The sequence below is a fragment of the Enoplosus armatus genome, chromosome 4 (assembly GCF_043641665.1).
Source record: "Enoplosus armatus isolate fEnoArm2 chromosome 4, fEnoArm2.hap1, whole genome shotgun sequence".
Lineage (NCBI taxonomy): Eukaryota > Metazoa > Chordata > Actinopteri > Centrarchiformes > Enoplosidae > Enoplosus > Enoplosus armatus.
In genome coordinates this window covers 1947501-1964276 of record NC_092183.1, presented here as the reverse complement: position 1 = coordinate 1964276, position 16776 = coordinate 1947501, and the positions used below count along the sequence as shown (strand labels likewise).

The 16776-nt window shown below is 41.6% G+C and overlaps 1 protein-coding gene across 1 annotated transcript in view; it reads right to left on the bottom strand.

Moving 5' to 3' along the window:
* Positions 1–9234: 9234 nt before the first annotated feature.
* Positions 9235–16776, bottom strand: part of LOC139283636 (spermatid perinuclear RNA-binding protein-like) — a 56115-nt gene continuing 48573 nt past the window's right edge. The window contains exons 12-18 of the mRNA XM_070903645.1: positions 16663–16776; positions 15556–15705; positions 14170–14304; positions 13170–13313; positions 12886–13009; positions 12132–12182; positions 9235–9323 (exon numbers count right to left, since the gene is read on the bottom strand). The exon at positions 16663–16776 is cut by the window's right edge and continues 95 nt beyond it. Of these exons, the coding sequence (XP_070759746.1) occupies positions 9235–9323; positions 12132–12182; positions 12886–13009; positions 13170–13313; positions 14170–14304; positions 15556–15705; positions 16663–16776 (807 nt within the window). The remainder of the gene's footprint in view (positions 9324–12131; positions 12183–12885; positions 13010–13169; positions 13314–14169; positions 14305–15555; positions 15706–16662) is intronic.

Sequence of the window (16776 nt, the reverse complement as noted above, 5' to 3'; positions counted from 1 at the left end):
AGAACTGACATGAATAGGGATTTTGATCTTGAGATGTAAATCTCTTTTTCACAGCTCAGTCATGTGACACAAACCTACACAGATCCCACATTCTCAGAAGGAACTAACGGAAAATTAATATAATATATGTTTGATATATATAATTAATATGAAATAGAAAAGGAAAGATTAAAAAGTCATTTAAAGAACATTCAAATCTAATATTTCTAACAATTAAAACACATTATATAGAGGATCATGACTTCTTCCATTACCCCCCCAAAGCAGCAGCAGAGTCGGGATTCAATCTATTATTCAGCGAGGCTTCTCTGCTGCACACAAACACAGCATCAATAATGGAACCAGCAGCTAATTAATCATTGAAAACAGCAGGAGAGTAATCTATGGACCACTGGTGTGTGTGTGTGTGTGTGTGTGTGTGTGTGTGTGTGTGTGTGTGTGTGTGTGTGTGTGTATTTATGATGTTGTGGGGACAAAAATCAGTTCAGTCACATTGTGGGGACTCAAGAACAAGCTGGTGCCCACAAAGTTAACTGTTTATTTTAGGGTTCAGACTGTGTGTGTGTGTGTGTGTGTGTGTGTGTGTGTGTGTGTGTGGGAGGCAGGTAGTCAGCTCTACTTCCTGCTGCTATAATCGTCACACCAGCATCTTCCCTCCTCTGTCTGCCAGGAGACTCGACGGTAAATCTGCAGGACTTCCTCGTTGTGTTTACGGCAGGCAGCTGTTCATGAAGCAGCTCTGCTGTTCTGTAGCTTCACAACAGGAAGAAGCCTTTTATTTTCTCTGTCCACTGCTCATCTCCACTGTTAGTGGATCTCAGCTAAATTTAAATTACATTTAAAGGCGACTTCATGGGTTAATAACTTCCTCCTCTGCACCTCTTAACTCATGAATCCATTTAAAGCACAACTAAATTATTAAAACATGCAAAGTCACCAAAAAACAAGGCTGCTTTTCTGAAAATTATAGTAATGTAATATTTTGGAGGCAGTGACAGTTTTGTAAACTGGTTTGAACTGTTAAAACTTTTGGTTAAACTTTTCCATAAGGATGAAAACCCGACGGGCTGAATTAAACAGGAATAAACATGTGAAAAGATAGAAGTTGTGTCCTGTTTGTTTTTAATTGATCGGTGTGCACGATATTTATTTTGTCGCATGCTGCGGTGAAGAGCAGGAAATGATGAGCTCAGCATCAGAGCTGCAATGTTTAGTTGATTGACAGAAAATTCATTTGCAACTATTTTGATAATCTGTTGATCGTTGCTTTTCTTTGTCATATGTGAATTAAAAGGGAATTAAAAATCGTCGCCGTGGACTCTGAGAAATTGTGACATTTTTTTTTATTGACTACGTGATTAATTGACCAAGAAAATAGTCAGCAGATTAATAGATAATGAACATAATATTTAGTTGCAGCTCTAAAGCAAACACAAAAGAAAACATCTCGTAAACTGAATATTTAATATTCAAACTGTGGATGATTGCAGGAGGATTTTCTCCATTTTCTGGCTTTTTATTGACCTTTCGATTCGTCACAGATAATCAGCAGATGAACTAATAATGAAAATAGTTGTTAGTTGCAGCGCTACTTAGGGCTGCATGCATAAGCTGTGGGAGCTCGCAATGCTAACCAGTTTCTATGTGAATCTCTGTCTAGAATATCTCTTGTATGTTGCTGTCAGTCAGCTGCTGTATTATTTCACCACGTAATTATTAACACAAAGGCAACAATCCTGAACAAGAGGTCAGTACCACCTCCTGTTCTGCTCTTTCGCAGGTCAAAGGTCAGTCAGATTTGGCTGCGTGAGTTTTGGCTAAAACATTGGATTACTCTTAATTTCACTTTCTCTGTTTGGCTAATATGTTGCCTTCAAATGTAAGTTTTTACAGTAGGTAGAGTACACATTAGTACACATTAGTACACATTAGCTGGATCACGAAGGTAGGTCCAGATCACTTGCAGGCTCAAATGAACCCTGCTGTCCCTCCCTAAATGAGAAAGAGCTTAACAGCTTGTGAAGTGAACTGTTCCAGTAGTAAACTGGTATTTAAAATAAGAGAAACTAAAACAAGAACCTGTAACATTTACAAATGTTATAAAAGGATGCTGATGCTGAAAAAATGGCGAGCGCACAGATAAGACTAAAATTGTTTGATTTTTGAATGTGGTCTGGACTGTACAGGAAATAAAGGAGCTGCTTTTACAGCTGAAATTGTGGAGGCTATGTGGTCCAAAGACCTCTCAGAAAATATTTAAATACAGTAACACATGGCTGGAAATACATTTTGCCTGATATTTGGATATTTAAAATTGGCTCTAAAAACTACACTCAGCCTTTCTCCTCCGTTTCTTACTGAACCGACAAAAATAACACTGTCAAAAGTTAACAGTTGTTTCTGTCGCAGGACGACATGCTGGTGATTCGTTCAACAAGTTCCAGAAGTTGTTAAAGCTGCGTTCATATGTTTGACCACCAGGGGGCAGAGGAACAGTTTTATATTTACGCAGCAGACACAGCAACTTTATCAACCAATGTGGACGTAACGATTGTTTTCATTGATTAATTAATCTGCCGATTACGTCCTTGATGAATGGATCCTATAAAATGTCGGTGAAAAATGTTCGACATAGTTCCCCACAGCTCAGCGCGACGTATTTTTGTTCAAAGAAATGTCTGAATCGAATTGATGATTAATCGACTACATTTCGCCGCTCTAACTGTGATCGTAGCAGGAAACGTTGCATGAACAGTAAGTGAACGCAACTCAAACGTCCCTGAAATAGCTGGAAATGAATCAGATGTCAGAGCTTCTCAGTGTTGAGCTCACTTCATTACTTTATTTCAGCGGCAGCATCCTGCCCGAAACATCCAGAGTAGCTGTCGAGCCCTCTTTTTTTTTGCATTTGCATCTTCGACTCTTTCCACTGTTTTTTGTGGATTTTCAAGAATTCAGACTGATTTTTTTCAGTCAACACAAACTCAAAATCGAATGGATGACGACGTCCGTGACCGCCATGTTTCCTTTCCTCTGGGGATTCTCGGGTGGAGTCGGGATGATTTCGGGAGCGGCCGTGTCGATTGGCCTCCGGTCGCTTCACTACAATACGACTCAGTGTTGAGGAGAGACAGCAGCTCTGTTATCAGTCTGTCTCATGATCTGCAGGTGCAGCAGCAAAAACACCAACCAGAGCCACTGTGAGGCTGCAGCCCTCATGCTGATCTTCATCCACACATGTGACTGAGATTTCATCTTTTATGCTCTGACTTCTTATTTTCACGTCGATTAATCTGCCAAATACTCGGTTCATTAATTGGTCTATAAAATGCTGGAAAATAGAGGAAAATCCCATCACAAGTTCCCAGAGCCCAGCGGCTCGTCAACTTCTAATATCACAAATCACAGTTTGCCTCAGCGGCTTCGTACTGTGTTGAGCAGGCAGCTCCCTCTGACTTCAGACGCTCGTTTGGCCGGAAAACATCTTGAAACTAATTTTTACTGTCAAATAACACAAAATAAAGCAGGAAATCTTTCCTGATTAATTGATTGATCGCTTCAAAACGTCGTCAGATGAATACGTGTTACTTCTTTGTGATTCACGAGTTTGACACTTTAACAAAGAAACCGTGTGATGAGTTTTCACCAGATATCCCTTCTTTCAGAGCTGAAATGTCCTTCTTCTTATTGTCCGGCAGCTCACTAATCACAAAGTCTCCGGCTGTTGAAGATAAGTGCATCTGGTCTGTCCACTGTCCTCTCAGCTGCTCACTTCACCTGGTTGTCTTTGACAGATGTTAGTTGAGTGTAATCTGGGATTTTGCTTGATGGGAAACATTCGTTGTTTTGGGGGCTGAATGAAGCTCAGAGCTCCTCGTGATGAACATGCAGAGCGGTTTGCTGCCGACGGCCGAAACAGTCAGTACCTGCCGAGCAGCCCGAAGAGTCCCCCGAGGCTGTGATCCAAATAAAGTAAAGACAGAGACAATGAAGTGTTCTGTTCCTTTCCTTGTTGTTGGTTCTCAGCGTCAGAAGAGACAAAACAGCCAGTGTTTGTGCTGCAGCAGCTGATCTCAGGTCAGACTGTCAGAGAGGTTTGCTGCCATCTAGTGGTTCAATTTAACACCTGCTGAAACGATGATGAGGAGGAGAGTTTCTTTTCAAAACTTTTATTTCCTCTCTCCTTCCCACCACTTTCGTCCTCCTTTACTCTGTTTTCCATTTCAAAGACTTTCTGTCTTCCTTCACTTCACTTCGTTTGTTCTTCCTTCCTGTTTTCTTTGCTTTGACTACACCAACAATTAAAAAGAAACCCTGGCATGTTTTGTCAGAGGAGGAGGAGGAGGAGGAAGAGGAGAAAGAGCAGGTGAAGACAATGAGGAGGCAGAAACTCGTACTGTAACGTCTGGTATTGTACAAAGTTTAGTTTTAGCCTCCGTGATGTCGGACCGCCTCCCCCCGTCATGATAACCTGGACATCTAAAATCATCACTGATATCAGCTTTCAGGAAAACCACGAGCAGAGGAAACTCCACCAGCAGAGGGCGCTGTGGTCACACAGGAGAACTTCACATCACATCAGGCTGCATCTCCAGACCTCCTGTTCGTGGACCTGCAGAGAGAACAACGAGCGCTAAACCCTCTGAACATCTTCTGCGATGTGTCGTCTCTTTGTAACACCGACACCTTCAAGCTGAAGATTCAACCTACAGGATGTTATATTATATTATATTTAGTTCTCATACATTCTCAACATGACCAACCTGTTACTGCACAGCATCAAGTTCTAGTCTAAACCTTTTAATATTTTCCTGGCATTAAGAAAAAGATTCCTGATATGCATGAACTACTTTGTGTCCGGGGAATGAACATGTATGCACGTGTAACAGCAGCTGTAGTGAGGGCTGATCTCTGCTACTCATCATGATAATGATCCAAAACATCATGTCGTCACGAGGGTCAGCGCCTCAGCCTCTGAGTGGATGTCAGAGGTGTCGGCGTTGGTCTGAGAAGGTGAATAAACTGCAGCTGAAGTGCGTCTACGCTGCAGTGCATCATGGTCCTGAGTGCTGATATAAGATGACAAACTGCCATCAGTGAGGGCGGCATGTGCCCACATTGCGTAATCCAACACCTTCTGGCTTCTCTCTCACCGCTAAAAATACCAGCAGGATCTGGACCTCCATCTGATACCGTCCTCGCCGTCGGCACTCGCATGTTTCTGCCTCGCAAAAAACAAACGCAAAACATCCGTAGCACCGACTTCTTCTAACAGCAGGGCCTTCAGATCGACCACAGGGCCGAGAAGACGCCTGAAATAAGAAATCTGGAAACAGCCGGGATCAGAGACGGCTCTCTCTTGTTGTGAAGGATCAGAGGCCCGGTGAGGTCTGACGCTGCCAAGCTGCAGGGTGGGGTCGTCGTGGGTCAGCAGCAGGACACTTCAGGGGGTGGGGGGGACGCAGACTGCAGACCCTGGATGTAAACAGCAGTATATAACTGTCTGTGTACGCTGTCCAAACGCTGCATTTAAACACTATGTAAAACACTGAATGACCCCTTCAGGCTCATAAAAAGCTTCACAGGTTCGCTGGATTACGTGAAAACGAGACCAGTTTCTCTCAGTTCCTGAAAAATCAACATATTTTGGATTTAAAGTTTCACTTTGAGCCAGCGAGGCTTGTTGTTAAGAGAAAAATGATCTTAATAATCTCGATTCTTTCTAGATCAGCTGCGTTTCAACATGGCTGATAGGACTTCGGTTCGGAGGACTCGCACAAAACAAGACTCGCACACAGCAGAAACATTAGAAAATAGATGAAAGCAAGCGTTCCCATGGCGATGCTATTAGTACTCTAATGTATAACAGTGCGTACAACGTCTTAAATACGCTTCTTCGCTTTCTTGCCGAGTTTGATGAGAAGATTGATACCACTCTCATGTCTTTACGCTAAATATGAAGCTACCGCTCAGCACAAAGACAGAAAACAGGCTAGCTTAGCTTAGCTCGGCTCTGTCCGAAGGTAACAAAGCCCAGGATGTTACTGGTCCCGGCAAAGAAATAGCACGGTACCCCCGTTAAACAGCATGTTGTTGTCGCTGTTCTTTAGCTTCTGTATGGATTAAACAAATGAAACAGAAGTGCTGTTTGTTACCGCTGAACAAAGCTGGCAGTTTCCAGTCTTTATGCTAAGCTAAGCTAAGCTAACTGGTAGTAGAACTTGTCCTTTTAAGTTGGGCCATTATTCTCATCACCCGCACAGAAACTGTGGACAAAGAATTCTTTATATCACCGCTGAGGGCTGAAAACCTCGTGTCTCCACATGTCGTTGAGCATTTAAACTGGAGACAGAAACGTTCCTATTGGCCCCGTTCAGGTGTTTTAAATGAAATGTTTTTTCTGGAAATCCAGGTGTGTAGAATCTCCCTGTAAACAAACGATGACAACACGAGTAACGTGAGGCGCACACACATCACCGCCGTAGGAGAAGCCAAAGTTTATTTAATAGACGTAAATAAATATTCCAGTCATAAACCAACAGGGAACAACATCAACACTGTGACTGATGGAGTGCTATTATTTCCCTCTGCTGCCTGATGCTCCTGGCAACAGCACTGGTGCTACTGGTTTTGATCCAGTGGAAAAATGAAAGTGTTTTTTTCTGTTCAAACTGCCGTACGTGTCGAGCAGCACCGAGGTGAGACATCAGTGGGACACTGGAGACCAAATAAGCTTCCTGCAGAGTCACAAACAGCCTTCCTACACATTTCTTCCCAGTAAGTGCAACAGCTTTTCACATGAACAGCTGGTTTCGATGTCTTGTTTTGGGCTGTTATTTGATTCTCGCAGTGTGTAATCAGACGTTTCTTTCACTCTCTTTGTTCGCTCAGATGTAATTAGCTCTGCGGCAGCCGAGTGTGACGGGGGAACTCTCGCCCTGATGAAGAGGAGGTGAGGAAACTTCTTTTAATGCCTCTTTTATTCCTGTTACACATTTCTCTTTTAATTTCCAAGTTTTGCATGACTGCTACGAATCAGAGAAGCATTTCTGATTTCACACGGTGAAGACAAGAATCTCAAAGATCAGAAATCTGCTGGAGCTGTACAGAACTATCAGTAAGGAAGTTCAGGAACGACAAAACTATTGATGTTTACAACATGGGAATATTCAAGTTATCTGGAAAACAAGTGTGAACTATGAATCATCTAATAAATTGCGATGTATATTTATAGATAAAGCTACCCAACCATATATCAAGTAGGTAAAATTAGCTGGTCACTAATTATAATCCAGTAATATAATATATATATATATTATTCTGAAATGGGCCGTTCTGCGTAATGAGTACTTTTACTTTTGGAGCTATATTTTGATGCTAATACTTGTAATTGATATCCTTCACATGCAAACTGTCTTTCCATCGGCGTCCTGTCGACGCCTCTTTCGCACTTTCACATTATTAAATTCAGAAGTTTCGGAGCACGAAATAAAACTTTGTTATCTTGGAATCTGTCTACCTGCAGATAAATCACACAAGAAATGTGTACTGTGTGCACACTTTTGTCATTAACGAACTTCCATACAGTCAGAGGCCTGGACTGTAATTACAACATGAGACTTAAGAGCTCGCGTCTTCATGTACACCCGACCTGATGTCTGGCTGTTAGTGTTCTGCAGAAGAAGTAAAATGTGGTTTTACATTCATCAACACTTAACAGTACAGGACAGTCAAATATTTAAAGCATCCAGAGTCGCTCACTTCCTGTCAAAGCATCGGGTCATCGACAGAACAGACGCGTTGTTGACTGTTTGACTTCCTGTGGTTTTTTATGGTTTGAAGGTTCCTGAGTTGAATATTGCTTTAGACTCTTGTGCTTTACAGTCGGGCTGCAGCGCTGAATAATGCACCGAAAACATCTCAACATGTCAGTTAATCTGGCACCACTTCTTCAAACTTTATCGACGCTTTAAATCAAATGTTCTTCCTCAGTGTAAAAGCACGTTTGTCCGGCGATGTCGCTCGCTTTAGTAAATCGTTTTTTTTCACCTTTTTTCTCTCGAAGGAAAGAAAAAATGATCATCTCGTTAGCTTTCAACCACACCTCACATTAGTCGTAATACTTTAAGTGTGCTCTCAAAGCACCGTGGGAGCAGAGACATGAGTCCCTTTAATCTATGGGGGTATCAGACTATAACACAATGAGCAGGACTGGACAGATTCACTGGATTAACAGACATCCAGAAACAGTTTCTCCATTGACTCTCCATAATATTTACTCTATTGCAATATGTCTCAATATTGTGATATAAAATGCTTTAATCCAGAAATTTGAGAAAAGTTAGTATATTTCTGAAGAGGTAAGTTTCCAAAACCTGCACCTTTTCATCTTTCTTAAAACAAAGAAAAGTCTATTTAATAACGTAATGATGTGGAGAAATTGGGGGGGGGGGGGCAGCAGAGTTTACAACAGATGACAAACTTCAATCTAAGAGCTCATCAAAGAATAAATCATTTAAATGGTCAAATTGTGATATTTATCTTGGTGCTTTCAAATGAAAATGTGTACTACATGTAATCATGTTTAAATAGGGATTATATAGCATCAACATACCAATACAGTGTTATAGACGGTTTGTAAAATGTATTTAAGTCTTAATATTTATAGATAGCATATCTGAGAGTGCTTTAAATACAAAGCTACTTCAGCCACTATTTACATTCAGAGATATATTATAAATATGTTTCTTCACCCGTTGTCGGGTTTTACAGATTCAAACATATTAACATGTTTATATATATATATATTCAAAACTCACATACATCCATATATACAGATAGTAAATATCGTATTTACATACAGTAGGTCACATTGTAGTGAATGTGCCGGTGCTGATGTCCGTTTGAATTCAGCAACTCGAGTCGCTTTGGAACACGTTGAGATTCCCGAAGGCAGAAGAAGTATTGCTTTGTGTTTTACTGACATTTTCTGAGCGAGCTGGGTCAGACAAAGTCTCGGCTGCGGCCTCTTCTTCACTAAAACCCGACCTGGACTCGACGGCGCGTGGCCCGAGGCGTTTCCTCCTCCATATTGCTTTCGATATTGCTGCTGTGTCTCGTGTGGAAGGAGAAACCCCGGGGGGAGCCGCAGTAATTGACAGAGTTTAATAAGGATGGGGGATTAAACAGGAGGTCGAGGCGGTTGCCGAGTCTGGTCTCGGTACGTCGGCGGGGTCAGAAAAGATCCTGAGGGCCCAGGTGGATGATGATGGGCGTGGCTATGGTCTGCGGCTGGTAGTAGGCACTGTCGATGTACAGGCCGCCTGCAGACAGGAGACACGAGCAGGAACAGAAATATTCATCATCACTGATTCAGATCCTCAAACATGAACGGGCTCGGTGCTTCGACCACGCGATCACTGAAAACTAGCTAGAAGACGAGGCTGCTAATTCAGAGCAGGAGACGCACTGCGGTGCTGTTGCTGTAGCTGCTCCCAGGAGGCCTCAGTGCAGCCCGTCACCTTCAGCGAGCGTCATCAAGGACGGTCGCTTGTGTTCACGTTAGAACAAACTAATAGGGGCCGTCAGTGGCCCTGTTTACACCTGGTATTAACCACGTGGACAGCTCCCAGTACTTCAGTTCACACCTCCCGCTCTAAATGCAAATAAACACGGACATCATTAACCCCAATTTGATGGATTTACTGTTCATCAGACCACAAATGGGACAAGAATTAGGATGAAACAACGATGTCGCTGTACAAAAACACACCTTTGGAACTGTATTCACTGACTTTGGTGAAAGCGGATGTGTTTTCCCTCTGATGTCCTCGGGCTGCTCTGCCTCAGCTCTCTGTGATTTACCTGATGGACAGACGTGTTGCTAAAGTGACGGCTAACTGTAGCTGCTGTTAGCTAATTAGCTCAGTTAGCTGTGCAGCTAGTGGTCCTATTAGCTTTAAAGCTCCTGTGCTGGAGGCGTAAACACTTTGTACTCAAAGTCACGGCTGAGATGTCTGTAGACGCCGGCCAGTGAGCAGCAAGTGGATCAGTAGACTGTGACGGACGTTTCTAACAGTTTGAGTAATCGTTTTACCGTTTCATCTTGTTTTCAAAATGCCTTCAAAGAAAAACTGTCTGCTCATCTGACTGCTTGTGTTTCTCGACTTCTTTCTAGTGTTGAACTCCCAGAATGTTATTATTGTTATTATTGATTTAAACAATGGCCAAAGCTTTTACAATAAGAATCCAATAATAATATCCCAGCAGTAATAAACGGGAACCTTCCTTTAAGAGCTTTAAGAGTATTTTTATTGTGTTTCTGACACCTGAGTTTTGGATCAGAGTGATTCGTGTTTCAATGATGGAACTGAGGAAATGGAAATCAGTGACGAAAAAAAGCTTGATGAGTGCGTAAAATACTATTTTATGATAATATATATTGAAAATTAAGTAACTGCAGATCTTCCCTGGATTAAATGTGTATGAATCATGATAAAACAGCTGTTGACAAAAATATCCATTTATTTAAACAGAATATAACCTACAAACAGGTCAAAATAAAATCTCTCTCTGAAAAGAAAGTATTTTAGCTCAACACAAAATGGCTCAAACGCTCAACAGCAACTGTAAACTCGGACATTCAATATCCAAAGGAAAGGAAAAGGTTTCTCAGTGCAACTGATTATTGTAAACCTGTTTTTTTTCTCTCACCACAGAAACTTAAATCATCATTAAGAAAGAGAAAAATTTAAATACAGAACAACGTTCACGTCAGTGAGTTAAAGGAAAAATTCATCTTTTGATGAAGAAGATCTGATTAATTACGTTTTGTAGTCAACATGTTATCAACTTCTATCTGCGTCTGTGGTGTTTCTTAGTTCCCTGCAGTGGCTGTTTCTCTAGTTCCCTACAGTTTTGTATTTAGTATGTATTATTTATCAAGCTCCCTACATTGGATATTTAGTAGTCAGGTCATGTTTTTTAAGTTCCCTATAGTGAAAATCTATTTCTTTACTTCCCTACAGTGACTGGTTTTTAGTGTGGTGGATGTTCAGTTAGTTCCCTACGTTGGATATCTAGTAGTTGGTGTGCAGCTGGTGATTTCTTTAGTTCCCTACATAAGATTTCATCTCCTTACAGTGGATATTTATTTAGTGTCCTGCATTCATTACTTAGTACTTGATGTGTTTTTAAGTTTAGTTTTATTCATCATGGTGGATACTCAGTTTTGGGAACTTAACATCTAAAGAAACAGCCAACTGTTTCTTGATGTTTCCTTCTCTGGATATTTAGAAGATTTATTCAGTTCACATATTTTTACATTTACGTAATATTTTTTTTCTTGTTGATGTTTTTCTTTTTAGTTAGTCAACTTATTTATCTTCCTACACTGAATATTTAGTTGGCCACTGTAGGGAACGTAAAAGAAAAACATCAACCAGTAAAAAAAATAAATAATAAATACCGTATGTAGTATCCAATGTAGGAAACATCCTGTGGGGAACTAAACATTTGCTGTAGGGAACTGTTTAATTTAAAGAGAGGATGTTCGGTTCCTTACATGAATATTCATTTAGTTCTTACAGTGAATATGCAGTTAGTTCCCTACAGCGACAGTTTATTCAGTGTGCTGACGTCGATGTGTTGAGGTTTCTGATGGTGGTTAATTTGTTCCCTATGGTAGATTTTCATTTAGTTCCCTACTGTGTAAGATTTAACCGACCAGTCTCTCACACACTGCAGCTCAGTAAACTCAGTTTTCACTGGATAATGGTTTGATGATCAGAGAGCTTATTTGTTAAACTTCCAATGGCCAACTCAATCTATCTGGTTGCTAATGTATGCTAATGCTAATGGCCGTACAATGGTACTTTGTGATTTGATGCTGTCTTTTTAAGTGTGAACTTTAAGAAGTGACTTCCGGTGAGGTGAGGTGAGGGAGGGTCCTAATAGGGGTAGAGGTGGGTGACGGGGTATGTTGTGGGGACTCTGATGACTGGGACAACTACTGAGGGAATTCTGGAGGGAAAACCTGAGGAAGAGCAAAGAAAAAGAACTCAAATGTTGGGATGTAGTGATGAACAAATCAAAAGGATGGATTATTAATCAGATAGAGTGGCTGTGTTTACCGTAGGGAGGGAGGGCTCCTGCAGGGCTGTAACCATAAGGAGCACCAAAACCTGGGAGGAGGAAGCACGATGGAGAGTGATCAGTGTACAGAACACAAAGTGTGTCAGACGATTCACAGCGTTTGTAATACAGAGTCCTTCATAACTCCAGCAAAGTGATGTTTTCAGTCCTGTTCGTGTCTGACAGGAGATCTCAGATATCAACAAACTTTCATGGAAAGTTCTACCACGGATTCTTACGATCGTCTGTCGCTGCAAATTAAACATTTACTTTTTAAGAAAGTTGCAGCCTTGGAGGAGCTCTGCACTCTCTGGTTATTTGATAACAAACGTTACTTAAAGCAAACATTTTATAAAAGGAATTAGTTATTGATTATTTCTTAAATAATTGTTGACATGGTAAGTTCCCAGAAGCCAAGCTGACATCTTTAAATTGAGACTGTTTTGCTTGAAACATGATTTCTGAAAAATGTTCTGCTTCAGTTTGACCTTACAGTAGTACTACTTTGACAAAATGAGTACTAGTACTACTGTACAGGTTCAGGTTTATATGTTAAATCGTTTGGCTTCTGTTGTTGAAAGCAGTGATCCGCAGCTTTTCACTGGTCAGGAATAATCCACCACGTTTTGATTCTGTCGCTCATAAATCAGACATATCAAACTCTGTCTTTTCTGCTGCTGTGTTCAGGTGTGTTCAGGTGTGTTCAGGTGTGTTCAGGTGTGTTCAGGTGGTGCATCATGCAGCAGGACTCACCTGGGGGGATGTATCCATGTGTGGGTGGGGTGCTGATGTACGGAGCTCTGGGGATGACGGGAACTCGCGGAGGTCTGGCAGCGAGGGCCGGGAGGGTCAACACCGAGGCTACGGGTCGCTTTGGCTACACAAACACACACAGTACACACACAGTACACACACAGTACACACACAGTACACACACAGTACACACACAGTACACACACGGTACACACACGGTACACGTCAGCGCTGCAACATGATGCAGTGTAACAGCAGACTGTAGCAGCGCCTCATTTACTCACGGGGGGGTTGTTGGGCCGTTTCTTCTTGTTGCTCGTCGGTTTGGATCCAGAGAACAGGCTGTTCAGGGCGGCGAGCGCTGCGCTGGCTTTGGCTACTTTCTTATTGGGACCCGTCCCCCGAAAAACCTGCTTGTCCACCTCCACCTGTCGCAACACACAGAGAGGAGGACGTCTTCGTTTCTTAGTAGGGCTGAAACGCTTCAAGAAAAATAAATTCTCGGCTTCTCTTTGTCTTTTGTGACAGTAATCGAGTACATTTGAGTTTTAGAAGTCATCTTGGACTTAAAGAAACTATGATGGACATTTTTCACTATTTTCAGACATATTCAGGATTCTCTCTTTGGTGTGAAAGAAATATCGGAGTCGAACGAGTCGTTTCAGGAATCACGACACCTCTGAACAAAGGTGGAGTTGAAATATGACGCAGAAATGAACTAAAATAAAAAGTATAAACATCTCGGCTGCTACTTTACTGAGATTTTATGATGAAAACATTTTTGTTAATGAGTGGAACAAGCAGCCTTATCGACTATGCCAATAATGAAATCTCATCAAGACACACCTCATGAACAGGTGACATTCATCAGGCAGGAGCGAGCGACTTACACTCGTTTCAAGAGAATAATACGTCAATGTCAATGTCATTTGATTCTTTTCTTCATCTGTCGCCGTTCTTCTTTTGTTTATTCTAAAGAAACGTATTTATATTTCACGACTGCAACAGAGAAATAATCAGATTGTGGTTCCTAATGATGTCAAGAAATTTAGACTTTAGAAACCAGCAACATTATATCTGTACGAACTGGGTGCAAAGAATCAACCTGATTTCACAGATGAAACTGGTTTCATGTCTTGATGTGTAAAGATGTTTTGATATGCAGGAAGCGAGCTGCCGAACATCAAACGCGTTCCCTCCCTCATCAATTCCTAATAAGACCCTCTGAAAGAAGACAGGAAATCTATGAACTGGTAGAGTGTGTGTGTGTGTGTGTGTTCGTACCTCTATGATGAAGCGTTTGTCGTAGCTGCTGCCGCTCTCTGATATCAGCTCGTATTTGAGGCCTCTGCGTTTCTCGTTCAGCTCCATCACCGGGTTTTTCCCTCCCGCCGTCAGGATGGGACCCGGAGCTCTGGACTTCAGACAGACAGACGGAGGACAACATCATTATCTACATGTTGGAAGAAGATGTTGAAGACAGAGCAACGATCCGACAGGATGACAGAAATCAACATCGCCGTCGTTTTACCTCGATAACACTTTTCTATCCGCCAATATCAGATTTCTTAACATAACGAACTTAAAATGTGCGTATTAAAGGATTGTGACTGACGTGCTGAACTGATCCCTGCAGAGAGGTTTGATATTGTATAAACATTGTATAATATTATATATTTGATATTGTATAAACACATCTACATGCAACTTACCGTTAACCTTGTTTATACTTTGTGTATATTTTGGATATCTGTTTACTGATATTTCATATTTGCACTCTTTACTTTGTACTGCAGCTGCTGCACAACAACTTCCCTCAATAAATAAAGTTCTATTTCATCTTAAATGAGTAAAAAATAAACTCAATTTTTCTATTATATTTGTTATGTTTTGAATTTTTCTCTAGTCTCTCTCTTTTTGACCTCTTCAGGCTTCTACAGAATGATTCAAATAAAATCTTCTGAAAAAGGAAAAAGGAACTTTTCACGTGAGACAGAATCAGTTATGAGCATCACATGGTTAAAACGATACCATCCTTTATTCATAGTCGGGCCATTTTTGTTGTAATTAGTATTTCTCCTATTATTCATGTATTATATTGTATTTTTACTGTATAATTACAGTTATTTAATCTTTACTGTGTCTCACTATCAGTATTCTTTTTACTACATATGTAAAGCGTCATGAGATGTCCTGTGTTGTGATTTGGTGCCATATAAATACCCTTGAATTGATTATTATTACTATGAGGCTGCTCTGTGAAAGTCTGAGGCTTCAGTTAATGCAGCGTCTTCAGTTCAGTGACTCCTGCTGGAAGCAGGAACATATATGACAGTTTACATTAGCGTGAATCTAGAAGACGCTTTTGTCCAAAGTGACTTACGATCAGTGGATTCGACCTCTGAAGGAACAAGAAGTGCAGGTCATCAAGACGTTTAGCGTGACGGAAACAGAGCCAGACGACTTCAGCTGAGGGTTCGCAGCTTGTTCTTTTTGAATTCTGAATGAACCTCTCTGATGTGTTTACTGACGTGTTGTTATGATCACATCACAGGTACACTGATATTTCACAAAAGGCCTCTGTCCGTCTGTGCAGCCGTCTAATCCTCATGTGTACGTGTTAATAATCCCAGTGTTTGTCCTCTGTGTGTGTGTGTGCGTGCTCCCCACCTCCTGTGTGTCTGTGGAGGAGGTGATGGAGGTGGAGCTGGAGCTGGTGGACATCCTGTCGTTCTTCCCTTCTCCATCTGACTTCTCGTCGGCGCTCAGCGAGTCCACGTCTGCGTCGCTGCCGAGCACGAAGCCCAGAGCCTGCAGCGCCTGAGGAGGCAACGACACAACGTTCAGTAAACAACTCAGTAAACATTTCAACAGCCTGGTCTCTTCGAAACTCTCTCTGATGCCCTGACAGTCCCTGAACTCACCACAGATGGGACAATGAATCATCTCCATCATCTATGACTGAGCTGTCCTTGAGCAAGGCACTGCAGCACCCAGCAGCTGCTGCAGTGAGGCTGCAAAGAGGCCATCAGCAGCAGCAGCAGCAGCAACAACAACAACAACAACACTGAGACTGTTCTGAGCAGCTGAAGTGTGAATGTGTAACTGAATGAATAAAAGTGTGTGAAGACAAACTTTTACCACGTTTATTAAAAGCTTTGTTCTCTCTCAGTAAAAGGAGTTTCTAACCTTCGGTTCTCATCTCAGCGAGACGTGTCGTGTATTTTAAGGGAGGACCTGCCATCATGTTCAGCTGAAGTTTTTTAAAACAGATAATATCAGTATAATAATATATAATAATATCCTGGACACAGGAGTCTAACAAATAAACCATGAATCATTTTCACAGATTCAGTCGCTGCTATTGTTTTTCTGATTTCCGTTTGTTCTGAGGATGTTCTGAGATGACACTACAGTTCCCATCATGCTTTGGATGACGCCAACGTGAAGTGTAACGTTACTTTGGACTCTCCAGACTTTTAATTCTGCCGCTCATGGACACTATTGTCCCACAATGCAACGCACAAAGGAAATGGAGGAGCTGCTCAACATGTCAATACATTGTGGAGATGCAAATAAACAGTCAAGTATGTTGGTTTCTTGTATACTTACTATACTAAAAGCAGTATACTCTAGAGATTACTGTATAGTACACACTGTGTACATGTCTTCACGTATGATATCTGGTTTTTGCTTCCTAATAGAGAGAGAAGTCGTTAAACTACAACTCCCAGATTTCAATGATGACGTTTCACGCAACAGTTTGAACTCTGGTACCTTCAGGGCGACTTGCAGCTTGGCGGTCCTCTTAGAGTTCCCGGTGGCCTGGTAGGTGGTTCCCTGGATGTCCACGGACATGGTGAAGACCGGGGCGTGCACCGGGCCGGACTG